The sequence below is a fragment of the Telopea speciosissima genome, chromosome 8 (assembly GCF_018873765.1).
Source record: "Telopea speciosissima isolate NSW1024214 ecotype Mountain lineage chromosome 8, Tspe_v1, whole genome shotgun sequence".
In the NCBI taxonomy this organism is placed as follows: Eukaryota; Viridiplantae; Streptophyta; class Magnoliopsida; order Proteales; family Proteaceae; genus Telopea; species Telopea speciosissima.
The window spans coordinates 61023715-61041454 of NC_057923.1; the positions used below are offsets into that span (position 1 = coordinate 61023715).

The 17740-nt window shown below is 40.7% G+C and overlaps 1 protein-coding gene across 4 annotated transcripts in view; it reads right to left on the reverse strand.

The window, feature by feature from the left end:
• The window catches only part of LOC122671340, a 43326-nt gene that overhangs the window by 318 nt on the left and 25268 nt on the right, over positions 1-17740 (reverse strand). For 3 of the 4 annotated variants that reach the window (XM_043868497.1, XM_043868496.1, XM_043868498.1), the window contains exons 10-13: positions 13409-13536; positions 2447-2574; positions 1173-1270; positions 129-974 (exon numbers count right to left, since the gene is read on the reverse strand). In XM_043868497.1, coding sequence (XP_043724432.1) covers positions 129-974; positions 1173-1270; positions 2447-2574; positions 13409-13536 — 1200 coding nt within the window. The remainder of the gene's footprint in view (positions 1-128; positions 975-1172; positions 1271-2446; positions 2575-13408; positions 13537-17740) is intronic. The other variant, XM_043868499.1, reaches the window with a different exon arrangement.

Below are 17740 nucleotides of genomic sequence, written 5' to 3' on the forward strand. Positions count from 1 at the left end.
AATATAAAAAAAAATAATAAAACTTCAGCAGTTCCAATCATTGCTTGCTCTCACATACCCTTCCATGTTGACAAAAACACCATAACTCTAATTTAACAAGAGAGAGAGAGAGAGAGAATGTCCAATACCTCCAAGGGAGATGGTCGAGGAACATGGATGGTGACACGATAATATCCTTGAAGTTCTCCCTGTTTGCTATGTAAGCTCTAAGACACTGCTCATCCTCCTGACCCCTCCAGCCTCTCCATAAAGGAAAAAAACTTCTTCTCTGCTGTGGTACTATGTGAACGACGAGGCCTGGTAAAAACACCTCCTGCGGATCTCCCACAGGCACATCATTGGATGAAGGAACGGCATCCATAAATTGAGATACAGGACCTTCACTTAAAATTACATCATCATCCATCTCAAATAATGGATTGGTTTGAGTATCATCTTGATCACTGTGGCTAGGTTCATTAGAATCCTCTTTTAGAATCTCAACAGCTGGGTTTTCAGTTAACTCGGTCACATCCTGAAAAGGAAATTCTGGATCCCGTTCACTCCCTGCAGTTAATGCAGTGCTCTTCTCATTAGAAACTCCTTGAGGTTCAAAAGTGACATTCAGTGTCAGCTTCAAATTCTTATCCTTTTTGAGACAATTGTTGTGATAATCAGGCATTTTCAGCATGCAAAATATTGTGTGAATACATAGAAACACCCCACCTTTAATTGTGTATTTAAGATGCCTCCTCCTGTACATATGATTATTTTCCTCAATTGTCAGGGTTCCAGGGCGGAAAGATGGACTCAAAACATTCGGTTCTGCCTCACTCCCACAGTAGTTGTTTGGATACAAAACCCGCCGGGCTAGGTTGCAAATCATGGCTGAATCAGCTGCAGAATCCTGAGACAATGCTGTGATGGCTGCTGCTCGAAGCCTCAAGATTGAGCAAACTGAAAGGCGCGATGAAAATTCATCATTGTAAAGGATGCTGCAAACCATTCAAAAGCTTGATATTTCAGGTGCTTGGGCCACAAAAACTAGAAAATAAATGAGACAATGAACTATGTTTCAAAGGATCTCTGACAAGTGAATAAATGAATTCCAATATACATGCATCAGAAGGTTAATGAAGTTTATGGACCTGCGAATAACTTTCCTTCAAAATATCAGTGACTTCTATAATCACCTTGTAACAAATTCCGAACATGCTTCCGCTACAACTGAATCCACACATGGAAGCGGCCCGTAAGCATATACATGTAAGTTTGGGTATCGACGATATAACTGTTGAAAAGGGAAAGAAATATGACGTGACCCCAATTCACTGCCTTTACATAGAGAGAAAAATCAATATAAAAGGTAAAAAGCTTTAATTCTTGCATAGAAAAATGCATGAAAATAAAAGGAATGTCTATAGCTTCTGAAAAAGGAGGACCACATACAACAGAGGTTGTACCTTTTGTATCATTTATTGATGAACTAACTGCTTGAATTCAGAAGTTATCTACCAAGAGGAGAAAAAAAAAAGTGGAGGAAATTACAATTGTGGAAAATCTTCTGGAGGAATTTGATATTCATTGATTAAGGTAAGCAGTAGGCCTACAATCTCTAAAGGCCTAACAGAACCTTCACACTTATGGGTAAAAGCAATGAAAATAGCATTCATGGTCTTGTTGACAACTCTTCTCTCTCATAAAATTATTTTAGGACAAGGAAGATGTTGTCTTTCAAGAAACCCTAGCCGTGGGTCACAGGTCCAAGTTACACATTTTATTTCTCTTCACAGAACTGGCTGTTTCTTCATGAAAGTTCTCCTTAGCTTCACATAAAAGGTCTCGGTTGTCAGTATGTACTATAGGTAGGTGGTATATAGCTGGTTATTGCCACCCAGCCTTCCCTCTTAATGTGGTTACAAGAAATCTCTGAAAATAGCAACTTCACAATTCCAAGCTAGCACTGAAGTTCAATGGTGACAGTCTATTACTAATTAGAAATGACTTATGATGTGTATTATTGCATATGTATTCTGCAATCCAATACTGATCAACTTCCTGTTGCAACTAGATGTCATAAAGCATAAACTCCAATTACGTAACAGCAACCTGTAATTATATGCCACTATGCATATGCAACACATGCACGTAGAGAAACAAATTTAGGATGAAAACAAGTAATTCAACCTTCTTGACTGATTTTTTTTATTCTACATGCTATTATTGGTTTGGTATTATGGGATTATATTTTGCAGAATAGATTAGTCCACCCAAAAAACGAGAAAGAAACTCAAATTAACTGAGGTGGAAGCTGTCCAAAAAAAAAATCAACTGATATGGAAAATTACATATTACTAGCTCAGTGAATTAAATTTTTACCGATAAAAAATTATAGCTCAAAAAAGATACAAAAAGGAAAACCATGCAGTTCATGTAGCAGGATCATTTTAAGTGAATATAATCCTACCCTAATTCCTAGCAGTGTGCCAATAGCACCTCCAAGAGAATGCCCCACAATTCGAATACTGTATCCATCACACTCACAACCAGCTCCCAGTAGTGAAGAAAGCAGTCCGGTGGCCCCAGAAGAATTTTCTAGAAAAAAGCAATTGCTGGTCATCAAAATGCAAAGTTCAGCAAACAAAAAATGCATTCTTGTGGAGTTAAAAAAAATTTTCATCAAAGTAACGAGGCAAATATAATAAGCATCGAAGCCTTTTAGTTTAAGTACGACAAGAAGAGGTTATCCAAGCATGTTGCTCTCTTTCTCTCTCTCTTTCTCCCTCCCCCCCCCCCCCTCTCTTTGATTTTATCTAATAGTGTAACCTAAAAAAAATCAGATTAAGGGTCACACAGTTTCAATTTATTACAATTTATGGATTATGGCAACAGCAAAAGAGGCTTATTGGAAAGTTAAATTAGGTCATATGCGGTATCATTATCAGAACCCTTTTATTGATGCCATAGGAAACTATGGCAAAGAACTTTAATGCCCATGGTCATGGTACTCTCAATGTAATTTGAAAAAAATGCATATTTATGGTTTTGTCATAGACCCACTTGTTGAAGGGGTAGTACAAACAAAGTCATCCTCCTTGCTTAAACTAGAAAATGGGTAATCTGAATATGTACAAGAGATTCAACTGTAAAACCAATGGTAGGCAGACTGAAAGCTCTTGCCGTGTGAGCACTGAGCAGGTTATGCTTTTCCACTCGAATTTGAAGGTCTTAAAAGGAAAGCAATGAGAAGGAAGAGGTTTTGGGGAATGTTGACGAAATGAAGCACAATATGTTATTACATTAGTTTTATTAATGCAGTCCTAGATTGGTAGAAGAGCAACTAGGAGCCAGTAAACCAGGATCTGTTATGAACAGGTGAATTGGTTAGGTCAAAAATAGGTTTTTTTGGTGAAATTAGGGTTAGGGTTTGGTTAGGATTAGGGTTTGATGTATGGGTTATGTCAACTTGAGGTAGGGGAGTCTATCAGTGAAGGTTACGTTAAATGGAGAAATGTGTGTTGGAATGAGTTGGCAGCAAGCTAGGTTTTGGGTTTTGGGTTTTGCAAGGTGGAAGATGATGGAATCTAGGGTTTATAATTACAGGAAATCAAGTAGTTGAATGGGCTTAATATTTAGGTTGAGTGTGGGTAGGGTGGAGGGGAATATATGCTGAAAGTTACGGCAAAATTAGATGGTTAAATCTAGAGTTATGGAGGTTTCCTAGTAGAGATAGGAGAGAGGGGTAAAAGTGTAATTTTAGACAATCGGCTGGGTGGATGGCAATGAAATTTGGATCAAGTCTCTCTTAGGGTTTGAGGAAGATTCGATCTAAATTTTAGCAGGTTCACACAGTTAGATTTGTCTGGGCAGAATTCTCGCGAAAATCACCTTGCTTGTGACCTTCTTAGAAGGGAAGAAGAATAGTTGCAGGTTTTCAGTTCTAGACTTACTTGTGGATGAAGAACAGATTGGATCAGACTTGGGTGATATTGTAGACTTGAACAACAGTGCTTGATGATGTAGAAATGTAGAATCAATCTTGGAATCAGAACATGAATGTAGAACTTGAACGTAACAGCAATGCAGAAAACAAATAACCAATTCGAACCACCCGGGCTTCACACCGCAAGATGTCAATCGGATCAAACACCAATCCCACCAGCCTTGATCAAACACAAGACAAAAATCTTCAATGGAGAAGAAGAGTAGCAAAAAGCTTAAAATTCGTGTTTAATACTTGCCCCCCTTACAACCTTATATAAAAGACTCAAAAGGGTAAATTACACGTCACCCCCTGGTTTTCAAACGAAACTCAAATCACCCCTTGGTTTTTGAAAATACTCAAATCACCTTTGTATTAGACCCCAATATGACAAATTAGTCCCTACCGTTAGTTTTATGCTGTTAAGTGATGATGTCAGCTAGTTAAATAAATTTAAATCCCTAAACTACCCTTGACATCCAAACATAGATTTTGAAGGGTAGTATTGTAAATTTAATTCTAATGTTTTAGTACAAGGGTAAAATAGTCATTTCACACCAATAACTAACAGCAGACTAACACCATTACTGTAGAGGGGGACGGATGAGTATTTTCAAAAACCAGGGGTGATTTGAGTTTCGTTTGAAACCAGGGGGTAACGTGTAATTTACCTGATTCAAAAATAGACTCCTACACTAAAACAGAAAGGCCTAATCCAACCTTTAACCTATTAGGTAACCTAGACTGACTAGGAGAGTGAAATAACAAAGGAAATAGATTAAAAACATGGCTGGACTTATAGATTCCTAATCCAGCCCAACCTAAATAGTCACATGATCACTTAAGTGATCACATGACTACTAATTACATAAAAATAAAAACAAGGAACTAAAACAACTAATCCCGTATGCAACCTAATTACCCATATTTTAGGCCCATAAAAGTGGCCTATTACATAGAAACCATAGTTATCAAGGCGGGAACGCGAGCATGGCGTTTTAGAGGGTAAAAAAGCAAGGCGATACCGCCATGGCGGGCGCCCAAGGCGTCCAAGGAGCCTGGACGCCATGGCAACGCCTTGATAACTATGATAGAAACCCATGGGTTCAAAGGTCTAACATGTATATAACCTAACCCTAGACTTATTCTTAATAAAACAAGCTTATTTTGGTGATGAATCTGCATCAGTTATATTACAACTAGATAAACATCTTGGCTTTTATGTACATAGTTTAGAAGTCAACAACATTTGTTCAGCTAATTTATGAAAAATGACATAAGTTTATAATTATGAATTTTATATATGTTATTTTCTTTAAAAATAGCATGTATAAGTCTAAGTATTCAAGTAACTCTATACTTTTTTATAACGATAAGATTTGTATGGTTGCCAGTTGCCACTAACTAATTTCTGGAGGAAATTTTCAATAAATTTTACAAACGAATGGAGACAAAAAAAAGTTATAATTATTGATAGGTATAGAAGTTAAAGATGAGAAGGAAGAGAGGTCACTCAATACAGATGAAATTAGACTTCAATTACACAATTTAATTTGCTTAGAATAGAAATAAAGTTCAAAACACTTTCATGCTTTTGCATATGCAAATAGGCATACCTTGATTGTCAGACATATAATAGAGAATCAGGAGGCACATGATGAAGTGAAATTCAAAAGCAATTCTCTATCTTCTATTGAATCTACATATTTTGGAAGCATTTCTAGACCATGTGGATGGTTGGGATGACTCAGAACTCAAAACTCCAATGGAAGTAGGGATGTTTAGCTTGAGGGGAAGTTTGACGATGACTTACTCCTTGAAGACATTCTTGCTTTCAATAAGATAAAGGATGTCGAAGTTCTCAGTATTCGTGTCTTCTCTCCTAGATTCCACAAGTTTTTTGGTTACAGAATGGGCAGTGAGGGTAATGGTGTAATGTTTCTTTCATAGGTAAATTTGATCAAAGTTGGACGGGATCCAATCAATCTAATTCCTCTACTAATGAGGTGTTCAACTTTTGATGTGGATTCTCTTCAGAAGCTACACAAGAAATAAAAAGGTGGATTCCAGGCATAGAAATTCTGAAGATAGAGGAGTTAAGAGTTTTGAAAGGATGTCTGAATACCCAAATGATGAAGCTGGGGCAGAAACCCTTTCCTAGTAGTAGGGCTAACGAGGTAAACCCCTAAACCTGGCGGCCTCTTTGCCCCTCAGCGTTAAACCAACCTTTCATTCCCCGATACCCCAACTCCAGTAAGGCTAACTAATGAGTGCAAGATTGCCCTAACATTTGGGTATGAGTGCAGAAATGCCTTGTCCGAGGGCTGCGATATCACATCCTGAAGCCACCCCCAATCCGAGCATGTAAAAATGGGGCTGGGTGGCGCGTTTTGCCTTGAGCCAGACGTACCCTCATCTGGAACCATCAGATTACCTGGAAAGGCGGCAGTTAGTAACCCCCTCTTCGGAATAGACCAATTACCAAATCCACCTATCATCGCCGGCATAACCATGAAAAAGATCATTAAAGAAGCGTGAGCCGTTATTAAAACATTATACAGTTGATGATTCCCACCAAGAATTTGATCGCCGGGTTGACAACAGACTAGGCTTTGATATTTCAAACATCCTATCTCTTTTGGTTGTCAACCCTTATAACTAACGATCGTGGGAGTCGTTTCGGTGAAACTCACTTCGATCGCCTCACTGCCTCTGACTAAAACAGCTCTTAGAAGGCTTCCCCCTGCGCCATCTGAGCAAATAAGATGCGGAACGCTTTTCGTTCCAAAAAAGTGAGATATGCTCTGGCCTAATGATCCAAGGTTTCTTTTTCGTTCTCCTCAACAAGGGCCCTCTAGGCCCGACACACTGCTGGTTGGAGCTGGCGGTAGGCGCCTGGGGCCGGATAGGGGAGGCCCCGCACTGCTGCTGGGGAGTGCCGGTAGCGCCCCGGCCCTGGAGGGCCGCTTCCCTCTCCTCTCCTGATCTCTATCATCACTTACGCAATTCCTGAAATGCCCTACCTCCTTCAACTCTCTTAAAGCGTGAGAAGGTGAAGAGCATGGGTAGCTATGAGTTCATCGCTTCTACAATAGCCTCCCCTGTTGCTAGCTGTTGTAGCCTCCCTCCCCTCCATTCCCTGGGTCATGTAGTGAGGGGTTCGCTTTACTACTGAGTCCCATATGAGTAAGGGAGCTTTGAAGGTAGTCAATTCTTTGATTTCTTCGTAGATTAGATGCAGGAGCATCAATACATATGCACTAAATCAGAAGAGTGTAAGGGGTCTACACCTTGTAAGGATCATTGGGGATCGATCTGGTGAAAGATGTTGAGCACAACAGTGCAGGTCAAATAATGTGTAGCAGCAAAATAATAAGCTAGAACTGAAGTGTAGGATCATTCAAGTTCATATCACAATTGTGTGGTGGGGTCATCAGTAGAATTAGCAGTTGCTTTCTATCTATCCATACTAGGCCCAGGGTAGATCATATTTTCGTAGGGTTATACAAGGATGCTGGAATGTGTTCTAATATTCTTCCTACGGTAACTTTTTTTTTTTGGTAAATAAGTATATTACCGAACCTAGGAGGGGGCAGGGAAGAAAGAACCAAAGAATCAATATACAAGAGGGAGGAGAGATAAGAGGGGGAGGGAGAGAGAAAACAAAAAGGCCAACAACCAGCCTGCACAGGGGAGGGGGGGCGATCAACCAGCCTACGCAGAGGAGGCTGACCTCAAAAGGGCAATATTAAGGCCCCAAAAAATCAAAATCAGCTTGTTCCTAGGGATGTCCGTGGAGTGCCTCTGGCGGATACAGCTGAGCTTGGATGACACATCAAACGATCTCGAGTTGGAAGTCCATCTCCTGAGGTTCCTTTCCATCCAGATATGGTGAATAGTGGCGCTAAAGACTAGCTTCCCGATAGTGTCACAAATGGAGTTCCTAGAAAAACTTTTGAGCAACCAGAGCCATTCATGGTCAAAACTCCTAATCCTTCTGCTACACGGCCAGATGGAGGATAATGCTTTTTTCCAAATGGTGGAGGTAAAGGGGCAGTCAAAGAAGAGATGAGGGATATCTTCACGGCCGATCCAACAAAGGTTGCAAGAGGGGGGAGCTGGGATGGTGCGGTGAATTAGGAAGGCTTGGGTAGGCAAGCAAAGCCTGAGGGCTCTTCAAATAGTTAGGCTATGGCGGGGAATGTGGCCTTTGAACCAGACTAAGTTGTGCCAGGGGACAGAGGGGCAAGGGTCCCTGGAGAGGTTCCAGGTAGAAAAGGAGGAGAAGAGACCATTGGGGGAGGGGAGCCAGATGACCTTATCCGCGCGAGGGGAGGATATTTGAAGCAATGGGGGAAGGGTTGGCCAAATCAAAGAGATGATGTCTGGGTTGAGGGAGGGGTGAGGGGTCCAAGAACCAGAGGAGATGAGGGAGGAGACAGGGGCAGCCTTTGGGAGGCCAGAGTAATAAATGGCCCTGGGGCCTAGAAGATTATAGAGGATTCCTATGAGGTGCCAAGGATCGAGCCAGAGAGAAATGGAATTACCATCAGCAATGGAAGAAGAGATACCACGGAGGGCCAGGGGGCGGAGGGAGAGGATCTTACGCCAAATCCAAGAGGAGTCAACATGGATGGAGACAGTCCAGATGGAGTCAGATTTAAGGAGATGAGATGGACCCAAGAAACCCAAATAGAATCCTGGTGGGAAGAGATTCTCCAGAGGAGCTTAAGGATGCACGCCGTGTTAGAGTCACGGATGCAGCGAAGGCCCAGACCACCTTCAGATCCTGGTGGTAACTTATTGTTCACAAAGGAACATTCTTACCCATCTTACCATGTAATGAGAATAGTAAGTGGCAGGGGCATTCGTTGTCATTTCGTACAAAAAGTTGAACCAACCCCAATCAGAGACCAACGATTCTTGCTTGATAACAGCAGAAAAACTGGGCATTCTGTGAGTTTGCTGGGGAGAGACCCATGTACCCAGGTGTGCAATGATAGACAACGAAAACAGCGAGTGTGAACCCAGAAAAATACAAACTGAGCAGAGTTGCAGATTCACAAACATCACTAATGAAGATCTTAATAAAAAAAAACCCCGAAGTCAGAATTTCCAATATGTAAACAAAGTCAGAACTGAGCTCAATCAAGAGCAGGAAGAACAGTGATCATAATATTTAAGTTACTCGTCCAGACCTCCCTTTAGTCTTGGTCACCATACTATATTGTTGCCTATGATACTAGATTGTCCACATGTAGCCTATCAAATCTTAAGGGTTTCTTGTCACACCAAATTTGTAACCAGAAGCCTGGAAGCTGGTCTTGTTGCCATTGCTAGCTAATATTGAGATATTCCTTCTAAACAAACTCTGTTGTCTCTCTTACCCATCTTCAACAACTTACCCCTTGGGACTCCAAAACAAGCGAAGCAGAAACAACTTTTCTCTCATAATCTCAAAGCCAAAATTTCCAATTCATTTATTAAATAAAAGGTCCACATTTTTTACAATTTCTTACTATTAGTTTTTCTTTTTTGTTTCAATCTTATTAGCTTCTTTTTCTCAAATCTCAATTCCACGAGCAATGTCATTGCCATGATCGATCTGATTCTCCTCTTCTTTGTCTATTATTGAGGTTGTTCTCTTTCTCAAGTCAGTGAATGCAGATCAAAATCTCTGTGCTGGGTGGATTGGTGATAGCATCCAGTGTTGGTAGTAATGTATGGAAATAGCATTTGGTTCCGGAATTGTTAGGTGGTGATTAAGGTAGATCATGGAGATTTGGGTAGGGTTTCTTTCTTGGCAATGCATTTTACCAAACACCCAACAAAGTTTATGTTATTTTACAACTTTTCCCATCACACACTTGAACACTGATATTCTAATCTTGAGCAGGAATCCTAAATTTGAAGAAAAAAATTACATCTTTTTTATCCATAACTTTGATTCTCAAACATATTGGACAAAAAAGATACATGAACATGACAATGTTCATTAACCTTGCGAAGATTTTCAGGACCCTTCTTATTTCTAGAACTTTGAAAGTACAGAGAAAATGACTTTTCTGGTCTCAGATTCTGCTCCTTACCATTTCAGCTATTACTGCCTGATATTTGACCACTATGGTGATTGACTGCAGCTCCTAGTGATCTGTTATCACACTTGTGTCCATTGGTGGGAGTTCTTTCTAGTTGAAGCTATTGTGAGTCCCCTCCCCTCCCTCCTTTTTTTTTGTGGGGCCAGTCTCAAAGGTCAGAATTAATCTCTTTGATCTGTTTTGTTCTTTTACCTAAACTGTGCAAGAATAATGCAGTATAGGTTGGTTCATAGTGCTAGCTTTCCATTTCTGGATTGAAAAGTCTGCCTGATTGCAAATTTCAGAAAAAAGTAGAACTAAATTCTGTCATATGTGCCTGGTTGGTTACTCTCTAAAATGTCAAGACAATTCAATAACATCTGCTTGGACTTTGTCTTAAAATTGCCACTGGTTTGCTTATCTGGATATGCAGCTGGAGCAGACAGACTAAGCCGCCAGTGTCATCTACACTGTCGGTTTAGGTGTGTAATATTTCCTTAGACAAGCTCGAGTCTTTTAGAACATATTTGAAATTTCAGCCCAACTTCCGGTCCTGGTTCACCTGCAAAGTTTAGTGACCCGATTTTTGCTAATTCAGGAATTTTGTGTTACTTAGATAATGTTTGACAAGATTGCCAAGATGGAAACTTCATAAAACTTGCCATGGTTATCATGCAGCACATCCCTAACAGGGTCTTTCTAACTCTTATGGTGAACAAAAAAATCAAGGGTCTACTTCCCTATCTGACTTCCGGCCCATCTCCCTCTGCAACCTCATCTATAAATTCATTGCCAAGATCCTTGCCAATCGAATCAAGGCGGTCATCCCCTCCCTTGTTAGTCCTAACCAGTCGGCCTTCATCTCCGGGCGGAGCATTGCGGACAATATCATCCTCTGCTTTGAGATCGTCAAAGACTTTGATCGCAAATCTCACTCCTCTGCAACTCTCCTAAAAATCGATCTCCACAAGGCTTTTGACTCCATCCGGTGGGACTTTATCTGTGATGTCCTCTCTCTCATGGGCTTCCCCCCTGTCTTCATTCGTTGGATCTATGCCTGCATTTCCACCCCTTCCTTCTTTGTTCTGGTTAATGGCTCTCCTACTGGCTTTTTCAGATCTAAAGTCGGCATTCGCCAAGGTTGTCCCCTCTCCCCCTTCCTCTTCTCCCTTGCCCTGGAAGTCCTCTCCAGAAGCCTCCAAACCAAAACTGATCTCCATCTCATCCCCCCTCTCCCTAAATGCAAGCACAGCAATCTCTCCCATCTGGCCTTTGCGGATGATCTGATGATTTTCTCTAAGGCTGATCATTCCTCCATCTCGGCAATTATGGACTCACTTCACCTTTTTGAGTCCCACTCTAGCCTCCGTGTCAATCTTCTCAAGTCCAAAATCTTTCTTTCTGGCGTCTCTAACTCTTCTCGTGAATCCCTCTGCCTCTTAACCGGCTTCTCCATTGGCGCTCTTCCAGTCATCTACCTCGGTCTTCCACTGATTTCAGTCAGGCTCTCGAGTCACCATTGTACTCATATGCTTGACAATATTTGCAAGCATCTCCAGCTGTGGAAAGGCAAGCTTCTTTCTTACGCTGGCAGACTCGAATGCATCCGTTCGGTCCTCCACGCTACCTACATCTACTGGACCGGCATCTTCCACATTCCTAATTCCACCATCAAGGCGATTGAGCGTATCTTCTGTGCTTTCCTTTGGAAGGACAGTGACACTCCTAGATTTCTCCACCCTGTTAGCTGGAAGTCTATCTGCCTCCCCAAATCTTAGGGTGGTCTCGGCAATCGCCGCATTCGAGACTCCAACGTATCCTTAAGCTCCTCTGGAGAATCTGCTCTCGCCAGGATTCTATCTGGGTGTCCTGGGTCTACTCCCACCTCCTCAAATCTGACTCCATCTAGACTGTCCCTATCCATGCCAATTCCTCTTGGATCTGGCGCAAGATCCTCCACCTCCGCCCATTGGCCCTCCGAGCCATCTCCTCCTCCATCGCTGATGGTAACTCCACCTCTCTTTGGCTCGATCCCTGGCACCCTTTAGGGATTCTCTATAATCTTCTTGGCCCTAGGGCCATTTACTCCTCTGGCCTCCCCAAGGATGCCCAAGTCTCCTCCCTCATTTCCTCTGGTTCTTGGTCTCCCAACCCCTCCCTCAACCCAACCATCAGCTCTCAAATCTGGGCAACCCTTCCCCAGCTGCTACAATACTCCCCCCCCCCCCCCGGTGCGGATAAGGTCGTCTGGCTTCCCTCTCCCTCTGGTATTTTCTCTTCCTCTTCAGCTTGGAACCATTTCAGAGAACCTAGCCCCTCTGTCCCCTGGCACAACCTAGTCTGGTTCAAAGGCCACATTCCCCGTCACAGCTTAACTATTTGGAGAGCCCTCAGACTTTGCTTGCCTACCCAAGCCTTCCTTATTCACCGCACCATCCCTGTGCCCCCTTCTTGTAACCTTTGTTGGATTGGCCGTGAAGACACACCTCACCTCTTCTTTGATTGCCCCTTCACTTCCACCATTTGGAAAAAGGCCCTTTCCTCCATTTGGCCGCGTAGCTGAAGGATCAGGTGCTTTGACTGGGAATGGCTTTGGCTCCTCAAAAGTTTTGGAGGGAACTCCATTTGCGACATTACAGGGAAGCTGGTCTTCAGTGCCGCTATTCACCATATCTGGATGGAGAGGAATCTTAGGAGATGGACTTCCAAATCTAGATCCTTTGATGTGATTTGGAAAGCCATCTCCTTCGATGTGTCCTCCAAGCTCAGTTGTATCCGTTAGAGGCCAGTTTCGAACTCCCCGAGGAACAGACATGTTTTGACTTTTTGGGGCCTTGATACTGCCCTGTTACGGTCCTCCTCCTCTGCGTAGGCTGGAGGATCGTCCCCCCTCCCCCTGTTTTCTTCTTTCCTTTCTCTCTCTCCCCCCTTTTTTTCTTCCCCTCTTGTACATTGGTTCTTTCCCTGCCCCCCCTTGGGGCTCGGTAATATATTTAATTACCCCAAAAAAAAAAAAAAATCAAGGGTCAAGGGGAAAGCTCACAGCATGATGAAATTTCTAAGCAGCTGTAAGGTTATGAATCAATGAGAGTGATTCAAATATCTAAAAGTATATGATACAACATCAGCCGTCCAGAAGGATCAGCCCGAGTTTTTCACAAAGGGCTGTTTTCATGAATGTTCAATTTCTAAGATTCTTATTGCAGAATAGTAGAGCAAAAGATATATTTAAGATAGAAAGGAAAAAGTTAATCTCTGTGAAGAAACAAACCATGTCACTCATTGAGTCACAAAATGCTAAATGAAAAACTAATTATACATGCTGAAGGAAACATTGTAAGAAAGGCAGATCACTTTCCATTCTCCTGACCTTCATTTCTTGGGTTTCCCTCGATTTGCATGTAAAGTTCACGTGCAGCCTCAACAATTCCCGAGTGTCCATAGTGAGGAAAAGATGAGACCACAGCTTGCTTCACATCCAATCTAACATGATCGCCACTATAAATTGAAAATAAAATAAAATAAAACATTAGTAAAAGTATTGAAGTGAAAACCCAAAACACATTTTCAAATGAAATATACAAAGTAAACATGCATGTAGCAGTGTGACAAATGAATGAAAAATAAAAGTCCAAGAGCTCATAAAGAATACTCTATACCAGGGGAATTAAATATCAAATGCTAATTTCTTTGGCCACCCAGTACATAGGAACTGATGAAACCCTGTGAATTGAGGTGTATTGATCGATAAACATTAATCACTAATATTTGTGCCCATGTGGATGTGTATCAGTGCATTCCCAAATATAGTTTTCACTATTTTTCCTTTTTTTTTCATTAGTTATCAACGGCATTAGTATTTTATTAGCCTAAAAAACTATTAGTGTATGGATTAATTACATAATCCATGGATCTATGACCAATAAATTATCTGAGACTGACAGGTAGTTTTTCTCACAGTAGCACGAAAGCTTGGTGCAAGCTGAGCAAGCAGTAGTTTCTCAGTTGTTGCTTTCATGTTATGGTTCTCCTATTCTGTTAATTTAGGGGAAAATGTGACCAATAAATTATCCTCAAAAACTATTAGTGTATGGATTAATTACATAATCCATGGATCTATGACCAATAAATTATCTAATACTGATCGGTAGTTTTTCTCACAGTAGCACGAAAGCTTGGTGCAAGGTGAGCAAGCAGTAGTTTCTCAGTTGTCGCTTTCATGTTATGGTTCTTCTCCTATTCTGTTAATTTAGGGGAAAATATGATGTGATCTCCCTAATCCACCCACCCCCCACCCAAAGAAGGGGAAAAATAAAAGAAAAAGGTCGTGTTGTGTTGAGTTGTAAAAATGGATCCTCCTCAACAATTCCTTTGTACTTAAAGTTCAGTAACCTTCAAATTCTTTTTCATTACTTATATACATATCATATGGCCTACAATCATTCCTTTCAGGCTATTCAAGCGACACCATTTTGCTCCATCTTGTGAGTTGTGACTACTACTTATGGTCTTACTACAAAGCCTAACCTATCTCAAGCATAGTTTCCAATTCAGATCGTGTCAGAATGGGCCGGAATTGGTTGAAACCCTAGAAATTGGAACCGTAAAGAAGAAAAGATTTTCCAAATTCTTTGACTTTTTGGAGTTTTTGATTCAATAAACTTGGGAACTTGCTACCAGAGTTAAGTTTCATTGACCAAAAGAAAGAAACAATGACCAAAATGAAACCAGGAGTAATGTAGTCCTAGGTAGGAGTAATCCCATTAGGAACCAGGGTAATGGGGTCACACACAAAGGCTGGTCATTGGGTTAAGGTTTAGTAATTTAGGGCAAAACTAGGGTTAGGGTTGGACAATGGCAATGGGGTTTATGGGGTTTTAATGTGCAGGTCTAGGGTGCTTTTATGGCATATATAAATAATAGGATTTGGGAAGGTTTTCAAATTCTGCAATTTTGTACAGAATTGAGTTGCAGGTTTTGGGTTTTAATGCAGTGGAGGAATGGAGGGGATAGAGTGGGAGTTATGAGCTGGGTTTGGGGTCGAGTGTGGGGAGAAGTGTGGGGGATATATGCTGGAAGTTTGGTTTGAAACTGATGGACAAATCTGAAGTTATGAAGGAGTCCTAGTTAAGGTAGGAGTTGCAGGTTTAATAGAGGTTAGGGTTTGATGGATGGAGGGGGGGTGTGGATTAGGTCTAATGAAGGGGAATGGCTGGACAGATTAGAAGAAGAAGGCTTGAAATCAAATTGCAGATTCAAACTTACTGGATTGCAGAGACAATGGCAGCAGCTTGATAACTTGAAGAAACCTCTCGATCTTCATGATGCAAGGAGTCGCAAGAGTCCACCCACCCTATCCACCTTGAGATCCACAAGGATATACACTCACAAAGAGCAGCAGCAATGGCAGCAAGCATAAAGCTAATTTTATTAATCAAATTCGTATTCAATGCTGGTTTCCCTTACAAACTTATATAGAAGACTCAAAAATAGACTTAGACACTAAAAAGGAATGGCCTAACCCTATCCCTAACCTATTAGGTAACTTAAACTGACTAGGAAACTAGAATATTAAAAGAAATAGACTCAAAACATGGCTGGACTTATAGAGTCCTAATCCAGCCCAACTTACATCAAATGACCACTTAAGTTGTCACATGACCACTTAACCGAGTCACATGATCACTTAAATTGAACCAATTGGATGCAACCTAGATACCCATATTTTAGGCCCATAAAAGTGGCCTATTACATTAGAAACTCATGGGATCAAAGGCCCAACATGTATGTAACCCAACTCTAGACTTATTCCCAATGAAACAAGCCCTATTTGGTGATGAATCTGCATCAAGGAGATTCAAAAGAGAGTTGCAGAAATCAGCTGGAATCGGGATCGGGTGAATTCCTCAAACCATGCTCCCACCATCTTATCTATGACCTGAAACCTATGCAAGCATTTAGTTACCCTCCCATTTTTATAATTCTATTTCATTTGTGTGTAGTACGATTGATTGAGTGGTATAGGAGGATGGAAAATCAAGCTAAGCCTCATCTAAACTACTTGAGGTCAGGTACAAAATTCCTCACAGGTACACTTATTGGCCTTTGTTGCACAAGACTGAACCATCTCAACCAAATTCCCTCATCTTGTCACCTATTGGTGTTACTCATAAGTTCAAATATGTTTGGAGTGGACTAGGAAGAAGAGACAGAAATTCTTATGCATAAACCCTCCTAAAGTTAACTTGGAGTGGAAAATAGAACAAAGATAATCATTTGTATCTGCTATTAGGGGGATGTTGCTTAAATCAAACACCAAAGAAACATTTGTCATGTAGTATGTATCAACAGACGAACCTCATCAGATAGACGAAGAATCAGGAGAACCTATGCAGCCTACATGATATAGTATTGTATAGCCAATAGTGTCTATTTTCTATAAGCATCAGAGAGAAACATCTGAAAATGGTAAACAAGCAAATAACTAAATCATAGGTAAAAAAGAACCAAGAGCATCCACAACTAACCAAACACTGATGTGCAGCATGCTACTAAATTTGTACACTATTTTGAATTTAAGAAAAATATATTTTTAAAAAAATAATGAAATCAAGACCTCAGCAGACATGCACTTACACTCACAAGCACATGAGAACATAGTTGACAAGGCAGCAAGGCGACCCAAGGCGTTGGAGGGGTGTCTAAGCGCTTAGGCAACAAGGCGCCCGCCTAGGTGACCAAGGCGCTCTCAAGTGTTATTTTTTAATTCCTCCTTTTCTAACATTATTTAGTATGCTACAATATATACCTTATATCATCAAAAATCAACATTAAGCCTCCTCAAGTCATCAAAAATCAACATAAAACTAGAAGACAATAGAACTGAAGAAGCAAGCTATTGGAAGTTTGAAACAATCAAACATATATTTGATTTATACTAGTCTCACATTTGGTTTATACTGTTCTTAGAAAATATGATCTTATCTATAAATAATTAAATTGCTCTCGATTTAGAGAAATGTTCTTGTTCTCTAAGAAGTTTGACTAGTCAGATGATTTTATTTTTACATGAGACTTTTAGTATTAGGTAGAGCACAAAACCAGTTTTCCAACAAATCCAAAATTGCTTAAATCTGATTTATATTGAAGAAGTTATGTTCTGGTCAAACCTTATTTGGTATGCGCGAATGCTGTCAAAATCACTCTAAATGAAATTATTTTTAGATGTCAAAACAAATGAATATTTTACCGCACTTTTGGTTTTTAGCAATGTTTCATCATATTAAGATTTATAGAATTTTTAGATTTGAGAAAAAATCCATCATTAGAAAGTTGAAAATCTCACCTACTCTCAAAAATCTAGTTTTTGTTCTTGAACTGGGGGGTTGACTTTTTACCCTTTTGGAATTTGATTTTTTAACTATTTTTATTGGATTCAAATAAGGGGGTATTTGCTTATTTATGAATAATATCTTAAGTTTTAAATGATATTTAGCATAAATAAGTGCTAGAACCGGGTTCGATCCCAATACAACCAGTGCAAGGCGCCTTGCAATAAGGCGACAGTCGCCTAGACCCCTACAGAACCGCCTGGGGCGCCTTGACAACTATGCATGAGAATAAGACAACCCTTTCAACCATGTAAAATTTTCGTTACTGCTAAACACACACACACAGAGAGAGAGAGAGAGAGAGAGAGAGA